The 16,258-nt window shown below is 50.1% G+C and overlaps 1 protein-coding gene across 1 annotated transcript in view; it reads left to right on the forward strand.

The window, feature by feature from the left end:
• Positions 1 to 16,258, forward strand: part of syne2b (spectrin repeat containing, nuclear envelope 2b) — a gene marked incomplete at its 5' end in the record, with an annotated part of 186,906 nt that overhangs the window by 148,348 nt on the left and 22,300 nt on the right. The window contains 2 exon segments of the mRNA XM_080522419.1: positions 2,911 to 3,069; positions 4,450 to 4,619. Of these exon segments, the coding sequence (XP_080378545.1) occupies positions 2,911 to 3,069; positions 4,450 to 4,619 (329 nt within the window).

Genomic DNA, 16,258 nt, shown 5'->3' on the forward strand with positions numbered 1-16,258 from the left:
CGCCATGTCCAAGGTGGCGGAGCCGTGGTCCGACCGCCAACAGCGCCAGCTCGCCTACATATCCGAGTTCACCACAGACATCCAGCACGTTGCTGGGAAGTCCAACCAGGTCGCGGATTGTCTCTCCAGGGCGGTGGTTGGTGCGGTCCAACTGGGTTTGGACTACGCGCGCATGGCTGCAGACCAGGCCGCCGACCCCGCCGTCCAGGCTCTCAAGTTGTCGGACACAGGACTGCGCCTAGAAGAGGTGGTTTTCGGTGACGCAGGGGCCACGCTCCTGTGCGACGTCTCCATGGGTCAGCCACGACCGGTGGTCCCCGCCAACTGGAGGCGCCCCGCCTTCGAGGCGATACACGGCTTGTCTCACCCTGGTAGGAAACCGTCCTCACGGCTGGTGTCAGAGAAATTCGTCTGGCATGGGCTCAAGAGGGATGTGAGGGCCTGGGTAGACACGTGCATCGCCTGCCAGCGCGCCAAGGTGCATCGACACGTCAAGGCCCCCCTGGAGCAGTTCTCTGTGCCTGAGCGGAGGTTCGATCATGTAAACGTGGACCTGGTAGGGCCGCTGCCCCCCTCGCACGGATACACCTATCTCTTTACCATGGTGGACAGGACGACTCGCTGGCCGGAGGCAGTTCCGCTCTCCTCAACGACAGCCCCCGACCTGGCCCGGGCGTTCATCGCGGTGTGGGTCTCCCGCTACGGCACCCCTGCTGATCTCTCCTCTGACCGTGGCTCACAGTTTACTTCAGAGCTGTGGGCAGCGGTGGCGGAGAATCTGGGGGTCAAGCTCCACCGCACGACCGCCTATCACCCGCAGGCGAACGGGCTCTGTGAGCGTTTCCATCGATCCATGAAGGCCGCCCTTCGAGCCAGCCTCACGGACAGCGACTGGCTTGACAAGCTGCCGTGGGTCATGCTGGGGCTCAGGACAGCGCCTAAGGAGGACCTCCAGTCGTCGTCCGCTGAGCTGGTGTTTGGACAGCCGCTGCGGGTCCCCGGTGACTTCATTCCCAAGTCAACGGAGCCCTGGTCCGCCGCCGCTCAGCGCGCCTCCCTGCTGGACAGCGCCAGGACCTTCGTCCCGGTCCCGACTACGCAGCATGGTGTCCCTACTTCGAGGGTGCCCCCGGAGCTGCACTCAGCGAGGTTCGTTTTCATTCGTCATGATGGCCACAGGACTCCACTACGTCCTCCTTATGACGGGCCTTTCCGTGTCATCGAGGCCGGAGCCAAGAACTTCATGGTTGACATGGGGGGTAGGCCTGAGTGTGTGTCCGTTGATCGCCTCAAACCGGCCCACTTGGACCTTGAACTGCCCCTGGACTTGGCCCTGCCACCGCGCAGAGGCCGGCCTCCAGTCCTACCTCCCCTGCCGCGCCCTGGACATTCCCCCCTCCGACCCCGACAACCCCCCGCAGCTCGCGAGCCCCCGGTCGTCACTGCCCCCCGTCCTTCCCTGCAGGAGGACGTGGTGGGCGATGTCACACCTCCTCCCGCACCTCCTGACTTTACCTACGATCGTAGGGGCCGGGCCATACGCCCTCCTCGCCGTGAGGATTTCCAATATTGAGGTGAACACTGGGGGGGCTGGTGTAGTGACTACATTATGGGTTCATGTTCTCCTCTTACTGTTGGTTGTGTAGTGGGAGGGAACCAGTTCTGGCACTAGGGGCAGAGGGGAAGATTATTAACGTTGCACCTTCCTGTTTAGAGACAAGAGTTTTGGTGATCTATTTTCTGGTCCTGTACTGAGAGTACAAGTTGTTATTTTGATTAAACAGTTATCATTACGTTGCCTACGTCTTTCCTTTTTCCTCCGGCACTACACCATAGCCTTTATTTATGTAAACCAGCTCCTTTCCCTTCTTGTTTTTTTAGTTTTTTTTTTCTTTCCTAGCACCAGGGGAGCCCCCCCTCCCAAATTTCGTTGTTTGGTACCTGTACTATAGCAATGACAATAAAGACCATTCATTCATTGTTTAAGATGAATATTTTGTTGACTTTTTAGCGTAGTTCGTTAATAGTTAGCTCAATTTTTTTTTTTTTCGTTACGGTTCCTTGGCGAAACTTTGTTTGATTCTTTCAGACTCTTTTTTTCTGTACTTTTCTGTAGTGTGTCTGAGCGCTGAACAGATTGAGTCTGTGTTTGTATTATTTCGGGACACAAAGTTTTTTTTTTTTTATGTTGATGAGGATGTTGTTTGCGTTTCCGTGTGTGAGGACGTGTGTCTGCCTGCCTGTTCTCTGGGTGGGGAGGGAAGGGCTGATGTCGTCTCTGTCGAGCGCTCATTAACACCAGAGCCATTAAGAGTGTGATCTTCACATCACCACACTGTCTCGCTCGTGAACACGAGAGCCATTAAGAGTGTGAGCTTGTTTCCAAACTGTCTCACTCGTGAAGAATAGTACGATCAAACTTAATTTAGAAGCTCGGTGACTCAATAAAGTCACTGCCAAAAAGCCACACACACGCCGCCTGTATCAGTGTCCCAGTTCTTCATGTGTTCATTAACCATAATTACCGACCCGTAGTAACTTTGTCCTTTGGGAGTTTTAGAAATTGAATTGCTGATCTCCCTGCAACATTTTGCAATTGTTTTTAGTTTACCTTTATTCTGTACTTTATGTATGTCTTTATATTCTATTATGTCTTATGTTTACCGTGTAAACTGATTCTTTGATTTATCAATGTTTATTGTTGAATAGAACTGCAGTACAGGTCAACTTCTCTGACGTTCTGAATTTATTTGTCACTATAAAATATTGAATCACTATCAAATAAAACCATATGATGTTCCATGCTGGCCTGGTTATTAACCTATACTGTAAATGTCATCGATTTAATACCCAGTGTTTTGTTTCCCCCCCCTCCCATCTCTCTGCGCCCCCGCCTCCCCCCCCCCCCAGGTGTCTCTCCGCAAGCAGGAGATCGCGGACCGCCTGAACGCCTGGATCATCTTCAACGAGAAGAACAAGGAGCTCTGTGATTGGCTGACGCAGATGGAGAACAAGGTGGCCCACAGCTCCGACCTCAGCATCGAGGAGATGGTGGAGAAGCTGAAGAAGGTATGGAGGGAGGGGGGGGGGGGTGGCTGCGGGGGGCCACAGCTCTGGATCAAAATGGTCCCGATTCTTTTTTTGCTATCCAGGATCAGATCTATCTGACTTATTTTGAGTCGTTGAGGAGGGAAATCAGCCAGCTCACTCTGATCCTGGACAGCAAAAAAAGAATCAGGATCATTCTGATCCAGATTAAAAGCTTTGAACATCTGGGCCCTGGGGTTCCCAGAATCAGAACCTCCTGACAGGGTCGTACGGTCCAGCTCCATGTCGTGTTTGTGGTCACGGCGATAAAGAAAAAGAAAGTTCAGGTCACCGTGATAAAAAGCTTATCTTGTATTTGCTCAGATCAGCGTTCTCTCACGAGCCTAGCCAAGTGACTGTGGACTTGATCAACATAATGGTTGATTTATTTATTGGCTCGTACCAATAAATTAGATTCAATCAAAACAGTTCGAGTTCTACTGAATAGTCAGAGCTATACAGAATAACTACCCATGGTCCTGTGGTGTCGACCATCTCTCCTCTCCAGCTGATCAAAGGTCTACGGTAGGGGGATAAGGAAGTAAACAAAGCTAGCTAGCACTCTACAAGTGGCCCAGGCTAGAACACAGCGAAAGGAAGACATTCCTATGGTTGTGTTGTGTTGGTTGGTTATTGTCCTGTGATTTGGATGAAGGGAGAGAAAGGGGGAGGAGGAGGAGGAGGAGGAGGAGGAGGAGGTTAGGTTTAGGGAGAGCAGGGGGTGTGGGGGTCCATAGTCTTCAGAGAGCTGTGAATTACCCTGCTCCTCATGAATGGATGGACGGGACGACAGCTGTTTCAGTCTCAGCAGGGCAACGTGGAGTTGTTTTGTGGTCGGCCTCTTTTGTGTGTGATGGCGTGTGTGTGTGTGTGTGTGGGGGGGGGTGTTAGGGGGAGGGGGGAGGGGGAGGGGACTGGTGGTCATGGTGATTACACTCTAATCTACACTGTGGTGAAGTGATGTTTAATCCACGGTTAATGTATATTGTAGGATCCTATAGAATGCACCTCCCCCTCCCCCCCACACACACACACACACACACAGAGGCAAAGGACACACACACACAGCACACACACACACACACATACACACACACACACACAGGCAAAGGACACACACACACACACACACAGTACACACGCACACACAGAGGCAAAAGACACACACACACACACACACACACACACACACACACACACACACACACACACACACAGTATACACATCCTTACAGTCTCTGTGGTCCACCAGGACTGAATGGAGGAGATCAAGCTCTTCACACACACACACAAACACACAGACACACCCCCCCCCACCCCCACACACACACACACACACTCACTGTCTCTGTGGTCCAACAGGACTGCATGGAGGAGATCAACCTCTTCAGCGACAACAAGACCCACCTGAAGCAGCTGGGCGAACAGCTGATCACCGCTAGCAACAAGACCAAGGAGACAACGGAGGTCAACGACAAGCTGAAGGACATCAACGACCGCTGGCAGCACCTGTTTGACCACATAGAGACCAGGTAAGACCGCTGGCAGCACCTGTTTGACCTCATAGAGACCAGGTAAGCCTTGACTATGCAGTCTCACCATCCCCACGTTTCCTTGACTACACAGTCTCGCCATCACCACGTTTCCTTGACTACACAGTCTCGCCATCACCACGTTTCCTTGACTACGCAGTCTCACCATCCCCACTTCTCCTTGACTACGCAGTCTCTCCATCCCCACGTTTACTTGACTACACCCTTCACGCTTCACTGGGATATGTAGACATTGACATTGTTAGCCTAGCATGGTTCCTGGATTTTAAACACTGATGCTTTAATCACAGTTACATTATAAGGATCAGTCCTGGAGGTCATCGGATGTGGCCGACCTGGGGGATATGAGTAGAGGGAGGGAGGGGGGAGAGAGAGGAGACAGAGGGAGAGAGAGGGGAGAGGGAAAGGAGAGGGTGAGGGAGACAGAGAGAGAGAGACAGGGTAGGTAGAGCGGTAGCTCTAATGTTCCAAGCTGAGATTAGAGTCCAGGGAATGAAGGCTCAGTGAGAGCCATCACCGGGGATAGAGAGACAGAGAGTTATTAATCCATAGAGACAAATCCCATTCCACCACCGTAGGAATACAGGGAACTCCACACCCATCCACAGGCTTACCTCTCATGTAAATGGACTGATTTATATAGACTGACTTATATAGAGTCTTATTCCAAAGCGCTTTACAACGGCCTCTCATTCACCCATTCACACACACATTCACACACCGATGGCGGCAAGCTACCATGCAAGGCGCCGGCCCGCTCACTGGGAGCAATTTATTGTTCAGTGTCTTGCCCAAGGACACCTCGACACGTGGCCAGCCGGGGTTCGAACCACCAATCTGCCGACCTTGCGATCGTTAAACGCCGGCTCTACCTCCAGCGCCACAGCCGCCCCTCATGTATCATGCGGTTATGCTGTGATTCCATGTGATTGACAGCAGGCTAGGCTAGGCTAGGCTAGGCGGGTCGTAAACACGGTCTTACTAACGAGGAGAAGGAGGAGTATCCTTTCGCTAGTGCTACGTGCTAACAGGCAGGAACAAAGCTTATGAAGTACATATACTGTACATTTACATGTTTGGCATTCAGCAGACGCCTTATTCCGAAGCAACTTACAATCAATACATTTGACTAAGCAAGTGAATCATCAATCCACCAGTCGTAGCAGGAAGAGTAATCTAACTCAGGCCAGGGGCCACTGGCAGTCGTCGTGATAGAAAAAGAAAGAAAGGGGGGAGTCTCAGGAGACACAGTATAGGGGGAAGCAGGTGTCTCAGGAGACACAGTGCTGGAGGGTAGTAGATGTCTCTGGAGAAACAGTACAGGGGGGTAGTAGATGTCTCTGGAGAAACAGTACAAGGGGGGTAGTAGATGTCTCAGGAGACACAGTGCTGGGGGGTAGTAGATGTCTCAGGAGACACAGTGCTGGGGGGTAGTAGATGTCTCAGGAGGAGCAGTTAAGATGTAACCTGAAGAGAGGGAGGTCTTCAGTCTCCGCCGGAAGATGGCGAGTGACTGCAGTTTTTAAAGCTTATAGATATACACCGTGTTCCAAATTATTATGCAAATTGCATTTAAGTGTCATAAACATTACATTTTTGGTTTTTCAATTAAACTCATGGATGGTATTGTGTCTCAGGGCTCTTTGGATCATTGAAATTAATTAGTTTGCCAGTTGAGCCCAATCAAAGGAAAACTACTTAAGGAGGACGTTCCACATTATTAAGCAGGCCGCAGGTTTCAAGCAATATGGGAAAGAAAAAGGATCTCTCTGCTGCCGAAAAGTGTCAAATATTGCAATACCTTGGACAAGGTATGAAAACATTAGATATTTCACGAAAACTTAAGCGTGATCATCGTACTGTGAAGAGATTTGTGGCTGAATCAGAGCACAGACGGGTTCGTGCAGATAAAGGCATAAAGAGGAAGGTTTCTGCCAGACAAATTCATCGGATTAGGAGAGCAGCCGCTAAAATGCCATTACAAAGCAGCAAACAGGTATTTGAAGCCGCTGGTGCCTCTGGAGTCCCGCGAACCTCAAGGTGTCGGATCCTCCAGAGGTTTGCAGTCGTGCGTAAACCTACTATTCGGCCACCCCTAACCAAGCAGAAACCCCCCCCACCCCCTCACAAGCAGAAATGGTTGCAGTGGGCTCAGAAATACATGAAGACTAATTTCCAAACAGTCTTGTTTACTGATGAGTGCCGTGCAACCCTGGATGGTCCAGATGGATGGAGTAGTGGATGGTTGGTGGATGGCCACCATGTCCCAACAAGGCTGCGACGTCAGCAAGGAGGTGGTGGAGTCATGTTTTGGGCCGGAATCATGGGGAGAGAGCTGGTAGGCCCTTTTAAGGTCCCTGAAGGTGTGAAAATGACCTCGGCAAAGTATGTAGAGTTTCTGACTGTCCACTTTCTTCCGTGGTACAAAAAGAAGAACCGTGCCTTCCATAGCAAAATCATCTTCATGCATGACAATGCACCATCTCATGCTGCAAAGAATACCTCTGTGTCATTGGCTGCTATAGGCATAAAAGGAGAGAAACTCGTGGTGTGGCCCCCATCTTCCCCTGACCTCAACCCTATTGAGAACCTAATTTGGAACGCGGTGTAGTGTGAGGGAAGAGTAACGGTTCACCGTGCGTCTGATAATGGACATTTGCCCCCTGAAGTGTGCTTTGGCACGGAGCTACCGCTAACGAGGAGACGGTGTGTACACCTGGACCGGCGGTAATGACCGTGTCTGCTAACAGCACTCAAGTGCTCCATAAAAATAGGCTAGCGATGCTAGCGTTGGATTTCTTTCCAATTCAGCCTGGAAGGTGATGAGGTTTTCTGCCTGTTTTCCTCTACTTCAGCGCTGTGATTCACTCACACCACGTCCAGACATGACGGAGGCAATTAGCAGTAATGCATTGGATGGGGTACTCTCTCTCTCTGTCTCTCTGTCTCTCTGTCTCTCTGTCTGTCTCTCTCTCTCTCTCTCTGTCTCTCTCTGTCTCTCTCTCATGCTCTCTCTCTCTCTCTTTCTCTTTCTCTCTCTGTCTCTCTCTCTCTCTCTCACTCTCTTTCTCTTGCGCTCTCTCTCTCTGTCTCTCTCTCTCTCCCGCTGTCTGTCGCTCTTGTGCTCTCTCTCTCTCTCTGTCTCGCGCTCTCTCTTTCTGTCTCTCGCTCTCTCTCTGTCTCTCTCTGTCTCTCTCTCTCTCTCTCTCTTGTGCTCTCTTTCTCTCTCTCTCTCTCTCTCTCTCTCTCTCTCTTGCACTCTCTCTCTCTTGCACTCTCTGTCTCTCTCTCTGTGTCTCTCTTGCGCTCTCTCTCTCTCTCTTGCTGTCTCTCTCTCTCTGTCTGTCTGACTATCTCTCTCTCTCTCTCTCCGTCCCTCTCTCTCTCTGTCTCTCTCTCTCTCTCTCTCTCTCTCTCTCTCTCTCTCTCTCTCTCTCTCTCTCTCTCTCTCTCACAAGAGGAGCCAGTCTAAGTTAGCAACAAGACACAAATGGAGGACCCATGTGTTTGAGTGACAAGGGAGAGGGGGGGGGTGTGAACTTGTCTAGTGAGATGTGGTCCAAAGGGCACAGGGATGCTCCTTAGGGAGTTAGAGCGCAGGGCATACCCTCTGTCTTTAGCATCGACACGACTAGCAAAGTCTTATCCACTTAATGAGCTAACTGAGGCTACAGGCTCCAGCTGTCACTGTGTTGGTCTATGTGGCACAATGCAAAGGAATGTGCATTCTCTTGGTTGTACCTAAACATGCTATTATTATTATTATTATTATTATTATTATTATTATAATCATAATAATAACAACTTTTATTTGTATAGCACTTTTCCTGCAAACGTTGCAGCACAAAGTGCTTTAATCATTATATAATCATCATTTAATTATTTTGTCGTTTAAAGGCAATATTAAAAAGATTTTCTGTTTTTAGTCTTGACTTGAACATAAGTGCTGAGGTTGCATCCCTAATGTAAACTGGCAGTGCATTCCACAATTTGGGTGCATAAAATGAGAATGCAGCCTCACCACCTCTCTTATTTTGTAATTACTCCGAAGAGGCTGCGGAAAATATCTTTCACAATAACTCAGAGCTCTGATGGATGTTGTCAGCATAGCCACTCACCGTTCTAACCACAGTTTTCATCAGGACAGGGTTTGTGTGTCTGAGTCTCTGTTTGTCTGTCATAAAGAGAAGTGTAAACCCCCCTGTAAGCAGATAATAGACTGACTTATATAGTGCCTTATTCCAAAGTGCTTTATAATGGCTTCTTATTCACCCATTCACACACACATTCACACACCGATGGCGGCAAGCTGGGTTCTCATCATTAGACGCATGCAATCATTAGACGTTCGTTGCTGCCTTGAACAAGCTGCTTAACGTGATGTGGAAACCGTTTAACCTGTTGGCGTGTTATCTACCTCTCACACTGTTGGCGTGTTACCTTCCTCTCACACTGTTGGCGTGTTACCTACCTCTCACACTGTTGGCGTGTTACCTACCTCTCACACTGTTGGCGTGTTACCTACCTCTCACACTGTTGGCGTGTTACCTACCTCTCACACTGTTGGCGTGTTACCTACCTCTCACACTGTTGGCGTGTTACCTACCTCTCACACTGTTGGCGTGTTACCTACCTCTCACACGGGGTGTTACCTACCTCTCACACTGTTGGCGTGTTACCTACCTCTCACACTGTTGGCGTGTTACCTACCTCTCACACTGTTGGCGTGTTACCTACCTCTCACACGGGGTGTTACCTACCTCTCACACTGTTGGCGTGTTACCTACATCTCACACGGGGTGTTACCTACCTCTCACACTGTTGGCGTGTTACCTACCTCTCACACTGTTGGCGTGTTACCTACATCTCACACTGTTGGCGTGTTACCTACCTCTCACACTGTTGGCGTGTTACCTACCTCTCACACTGTTGGCGTGTTACCTACCTCTCACACTGTTGGCGTGTTACCTACCTCTCACACTGTTGGCGTGTTACCTACCTCTCACACTGTTGGCGTGTTAACTACATCTCACACTGTTGGCGTGTTACCTACCTCTCACACGGGGTGTTACCTACCTCTCACACGGGGTGTTACCTACCTCTCACACTGTTGGCGAGTTACCTTCCTCTCACACAGGGGGGGATAGAGGAGGGTGTCGTACAGCACGGCAGATCAGTCAAAGGTTTTGGCGATTTCTTTGTTGTATGCGATATTAAATATGTTTAATAGCTGCTCTACTTTGGTAAAAGTAGAAGAATATCAAACCAGTTCATGAATTCATGGTTACTTGTGAAACGGTCGATCCTTCCTCTATTCTTCTTAGAAGACTGGCAAAGAGATTCTAATTACAATGTTAGTCAGCCACGCTCTACGAGATGTGTCACCCGTTCAATGGATGAAAGGGGATATGAATCACATCCTACCCAGAAGTGGGGAGGGGAGTGACTGAGTTGATTTGGGATGAGAATCCATTTAACCCGTTGATAGGGGTTCTGCTGTGAAGTACTGTAGATATGTCATTTAGCTGACGCTTTTATCCAAAGTGACTTACATTGCAGTGAGTGCATACATACATTTCCCAGTATATATGGTCCCAGCGGGAATCGTACCCACAACCTAAGCATTGTTAGCGCCATGCTCTAGCGACTGTGCTACAGAGGACCTCAATGGTGTGTTTGGAACGGATAGTTGGTTGTCAGAGAAAGGAGATGCTCTCCAGAGGGACATTAATCACCCCTCATCATCATACGCAGAGGAGACAAGGGAGGTAGCTGAATTGATCTGGAATGAGATAGTTTCAAGGTTATTGTTACGCACATTACACAAGAGAGAAACATTTGTAGGCTTCAGTTCTTGACACGTCTTTGTCTTTGCAGCACAAGACAATAAGGCAATAGGCATACTTCAAGGTAATAAAAAAAAAAGTGACAATAGTACAGGACTTCAGTGACAATCCTTGTATCCTAAGACAGGATACAATTAGCAGTACAACTAGTGATAAAACAGATAGATCAGGTAGTAAAGTAGCTGTGAGCTGAAGGTTTAGGGAATCAGCATACATTGGTAAATGGTAAGTAAACTGCACTTTTATATAGCGCCTTATTCCAAAGCGCTTTACAACGGCCTCTCATTCACCCATTCACACACCTATTCACACACCAATGGCGGCAAGCTACCATGCAAGGCGCCGGCCCGCTCACTGGGAGCAATTTGGGGTTCAGTGTCTTGCCCAAGGACACTTTGACATGTGGCCAGCCGGGGCTCGAACCGCCGATCTGCCGACCTTGCGATCATTAGACGGCGGCTCTACCTCCTGCGCCACAGCCTCAACCTCCTGTGCCACAGCCGCCCCACAGCCGGGGTGTGCTTGGGGAAGCGTGGGGGGATGTTTGTTGTGTTTGGCATGGACTGTTGCTTATCCGAAGGGTTTCCAGAGGGTTGGGTGGTGGTGACAGTGCAGGGGGGCTCAACCCCCCCCCCCCCCCCCCCCCCCCCTCCCCATCCTGTGACAGCCCCCCCCCCCCCATCCCCTGGTCCCCAGTGAGATACGGGAGACTGAGAGTGAGAGTTGGGGGATGTGTGTTGTGTTTGGGACGGACTGTTGCTTATCTGAGAGGCTTTCCAGAGGGTTGGCTGGTGACAGTGCAGCTCCCCCTCCCCTTCCCTCCCCTCCCCTCCCCATCCCCTGGTCCCCAGTGAGATATGGGAGCCTGAGAGTGAGAGTTGGACTTGGCTTGGGGGGGGGCGGATTAGGTGCGTTGACACACGGCTCCCCGGTCGCCTTTGTCCCCCAAAGCAAACTGGCTCCTCCGTCACCCCTGTCACCCTGCTAGGCAGCTGCCGTCTGCTGACACGGGCCATTGTGACCCCCCCCCGCCCTTCACCCGACATAACCATGACACCCCCCACCCCCCTATCCTGACACCAAGCCCATAACCATGGCTTCCCCCCCCTCAAGGCCCCCCCCACCCCCACCATGCACTGCTCCTCCACGCCATTGTGTGGGTGAGAGGAGGCATGAGGCAGATGTTTTGTTAAAACACCCCCTCACCTCACCCCTCCTGCAACCCCCCCCCCCCCCCCCTCGCCCCCCGGAGTCTGCATGCTCACAAATCTACTTCCTTTGTGGCTTGAAGAGATTGAGGGATTTTTATTCTCTCTCTGTTTTTGTTTTCCAGGAGCTTCTTTATAGTTTTTTTTGTTTTAAACTACTGAATTAGACGATGATGAATGTTTAATTCAGTGTTTTTAAGAGGAGAGCTGCTGTAGTTCATTTGCCGTCTGGCTCTCTTGTCTTGTGTTGTGTAGCTAGTCGCTGTAGCCATGGTGATGTTTTGCAGGCTGTTTCTCCTCTCATAGAACTTTCTAGCCGGAGCGTTGTTGCCATGGTGATTCGGCGGCGGTGCCGACAAGGAGGTGTGAAATTGGGTCTGTCTGAGAGTGTGTCACTTTCAGGGGAGTGAGAGTCTCTCTGTAAGAGAGGGCTGGGCTGAATTCAGAGAGATTGGATTACTACCTTTAGATTTAGAGCATTTCTATCACATGGGGTGGCTGTGGCGCAGGAGGTAGAGCTGGCATCTAATGATCGCAAGGTTGGCAGATCGGCGGTTTGAGCCCTGTCTGGCCACGTGTCGAAGTGTCCTTGGGTAAGACACTGAACCCCAAATTGCTCCCGGTGAGTGGGCCGGCGCCTTGCATGGTAGCTTGCCATCATTGGTGTGTGAATGTGTGTGTGAACGGGTGAATGAGAGGCCGTTGTAAAGCGCTTTGGAATAAGGAGCTATATAAGTCAGTCCATTTACCATTTACCATTTATCATATCTAACCTACCCAATGCAAATCTTCACTCAGTCTGAGGAGGCGTAATACAGTTGTTATTTTGTAATAAACATAAAGCATAACAGTGTGAATTCATCTTGTCCAAGTCTTTTTTTTTGTGGGAAACTATACAGTAGAAACTAAACAGTAGAGTTTAAAAAACCCTAAAAACCCCTTAGCTCAGTTCTTCACCATGCTAATGCTAGCCCTCCACAGCCTGTTGCTTGGGATCACTCTGTGTGTGTGTGTGTGTGTGTGTGTGTGTGTGTGTGTGTGTGTGTGAGAGAGTGTGTGCCTGTGTGTGCGCTTGTGCCTGTGCGTGTGTGCGCGTGTGTGCGTGTAACTATTACTGGGTATTGTAATTGTCGTATTGTTCTTGTTGTAATCTCTGCTGTCATTGTTTGGGTGACTGGTGAATGGGAGATATGTAGGTTAGTCTGGTTAAGGATCCCAGGCCTGCGTCACTAACTTGGCCCTTGTTGACGGGGGGAGCTAAGGTTCCCATCTGTCAGTTGTCAGAGCAGGGGCGTCACAGCAGAAGACAGCCCTGTAATCTCCTCAGCACTGGAATAACTTAAACTGGCTTGAGGCCTCCGGCTCTAATCCCCAGACGGTGTTGTGTTGGAGATACTTTTTACTTTTTACTGACTAATATTTTGAGTGGCCAGTGTGTGCACATAGGAAGGAAAGTTCAATTGTTAACCATTGATAACAAGCATAGTGTTTTAATATAAATATATATATATATACTGTATATATATATCATTGAACAGTTTATTAGGAACACCTGTACACCTTCTCTTCATTCAGGTGGTGTCATGGTGTGGGGAAAGTTTTCTTAGCACACTTTGGCCCGTTAATACCAATCATCGCTTGAATACCACAGCCTATTTGAGTATTGTTGCTGACCATGTGTGTCCCTTCATGGCCACAATGTACCCATCTTCTAATGGCTACTTCCAGCATGATAACGCACCGTGTCACAAAGCAAAATTTGTCTCAAACTGGGTTCATGAACATGACAACGAGTTCAGTGTTCTTCAGTGGCCTTCCCAGTGACCGGATCTGAATCCAATAGTAGAACACCTTTGGGATGTGGTAGAACGGGAAATTCACAGCTTGAAAGTGCACCTGAAAAATCACGCAGGAATTGCGTGATACAATCATGTCATCATGGACCAGAATCTCAAAGGAATGTTTCCAAGATCTGCTGGACTAAATGCCACAAAGAATTGAGGCTGTTTTGAGAGCAAAGGGAGGCCCTACCCAGTATTAGAATAGTGTTCCTAATACAGTATTCAGTGAGTGTGTATATAAATATTTAATGTGTGTGTGTGTGTCTGTGTCTGTGTCTGTGTCTGTGTCTGTGTCTGTGTCTGTGTGTGTGTGTGTGTGTGTGTGTGTGTGTGTGTGTGTGTGTGTGTGTGTGTGTGTGTACGTGTGTGTGTGTGTGTGTGTGTGTGTGCGAGAGAATTTCCCAGTGTGCATTGCATCACCAGTCAGTGGTCCACCATGGCTGAGTGAGGCTGTGAGGGCCGTGAGTGGGCTGAGGGAGGAGGAGGAGGGGGGGGAGGGAGGGAGGGGGGGGGGGGGGTGGGAGGGAGGAGGGGGTGGGGGGGGGAGGGGACTGGCTCGCTGCGTAGCATGAGGCAGGCAGAGCGGAGGGGGAGAGAGACGCTGGATAACGGGTGAACCACCGCCGCCATGGAGTAGCCTCCTCCTTGCCAGGCAGCGTGAGTACCTCTCCTCATGGCCCTACACACACGCACACACACACACACACACACACACACACACACACACCGCGTTGGACGACATGGGCAGCTGGGTTCAAGCAGACCAGAAAAGGGTGTTGTGTTGTGTGTGTGAGGGAGGGAGGGAGGTAGAGGGTTGTGTTGTGTGTGTGTGTGTGTGTGTGAGGGAGGGAGGAAGGGAGGGAGGGAGAGGGAGAGAGATGGGGAGCAGAGAAGAAGGGGGATGGGCTGTGCTTTTGTCGAGCGTGCAGCAGCAAGCAGCAGCAGCAGCGTGCAGCAAGCGTTCGTGTTCAGTGATGTTGCACTAGCCTGGCTCATGTGTGTGTGTGTGTGTGTGTGTTTTTGTATGGTTATACAGGTATGTGTGTTTGCATGGTTATACAGGTGTGTGTGTGTGTGTGTGTGTGTGTGTAGGTATGTGTGTGTGTAGGTGGGTGGGTGTGGGTGTGGGTGTGGGTATGTGAGTGTGTGTGTGTGTGTGTGTGTGTGTGTGTGTTTTTGCGCCATTCATGTTCAGTGACGTCAGTCTCCCATCATCCTCAGGTAAACACCACTCTGGTCCACTCCAGCCTGCAGGGTTTTGACACACACACACACACACAACACACATACCCCACAGACACACACACACACACACACACACACACATGCCTTTAGTGATGAAGACCATTACTGAGCCAAAGATAGACACATAACTCTGTCTGTCTGTCTGTCTGTCTGTATTTCTGTCTGTCTTTCTGTCTCTCTTGCTCTGAATTAGCGGGGTAGCTAATTCAGCATTTGATCCTGTCGCTACCTTATCCATCTCCCCTTCTCTCCTCTCCCCTCCCCTCCTCCCCTCCTCTCCTCTCCTCTTCCCTCTTCTCCTCCTCTCCTCTCCTCTTCCCTCTTCTCCTCCTCTCCTCTCCTCCCCCCTCCCCTCCTCTACTCTCCTCCCCCCTCCCCTCCTCTCCTCTCCTCTTCCCTCTTCTCCTCCTCTCCTCTCCTCCCCCCCTCCCCTCCTCTACTCCCCCCTCTCCTCTACTCTCCTCCCCCCTCCCCTCCTCTACTCCCCCCTCCCCTCCTCTACTCTCCTCCCCCCTCCCCTCCTCTCCCCTCCTCTCCTCTCCTCCTCTCCCCTCCTCTCCTCTCCTCCTCTCCTCTCCTCCTCTACTCTCCTCCTCTACTCTCCTCATGTCTATGCTGGTGGCCAATGACAATAATTAGCTAGATTGCTAGCAGCTTGTTGCTGTTTTTCTATTGTTGCATCAGCTCTCTTCTCGCTAAACCGCTAGCTAGCACCGGTCACCTTGCAATGTCAGTGGGGTCTTTAGCATTTCTCCAGACATCCAGACCAGTGAGATGAACAGCGCAGACAGACGTTGCTCATGTTGTTTTAGACACGGACATGTGCAGACACACACGCACGCACACACACACACACACATACACACAGGTTTGTTTGTGAGGGATTTCCAACAGAATGGGTCACGTGACAATGGAATGCCTCTACATGTATTGTGTCACTGGGTGCAGAAGAACGCACTGATATAGGTCAGTGACCAGTTAGTGGGAGTGGAATGTCAGCCAGCCAGCGCTCCACAATTGTCACTCAGGAGAGCATCAGAGTTGATGTAGGTCACACTCACACGCACCCTCCCAGGACTCCTGTTACTGTTCCTAATGACTACCGCTGTCTCCAGAATGTAAGAATGACAGATATGTTATCGCCACGCGCTCCGTGGAGACCAAAGGGTGTTTTTTTTGTCCTGCTCTAGCGATAACGGTTATCAGTGGTGGAGGTTTCTGGTTTCTGCCCTGTCATTTATCTTGTTTATAGACAGATCACAGACGTGTTTGTTAGTCGTCTGTTGCTGTTGAACTGGTATTCTTTTGGGAGCCATCTTTATTTACCTCAGAGAGCTGGTGTTTGTTTTGATTATAGTGCAGCTGCTGTTGAAACAGATACTAATAGTCAGTGGTAGATAGTTCTAGAAGGTGGTAGAGAGTTCTAGAAGGTTGGAGAGAGTTGTAGAAGGTGGTAGAGAGTTCTAGAAGGTTGGAGA

Source organism: Nansenia antarctica, assembly GCF_963989245.1.
Source record: "Nansenia antarctica genome assembly, chromosome: 1".
Taxonomy (NCBI): domain Eukaryota; kingdom Metazoa; phylum Chordata; class Actinopteri; order Argentiniformes; family Microstomatidae; genus Nansenia; species Nansenia antarctica.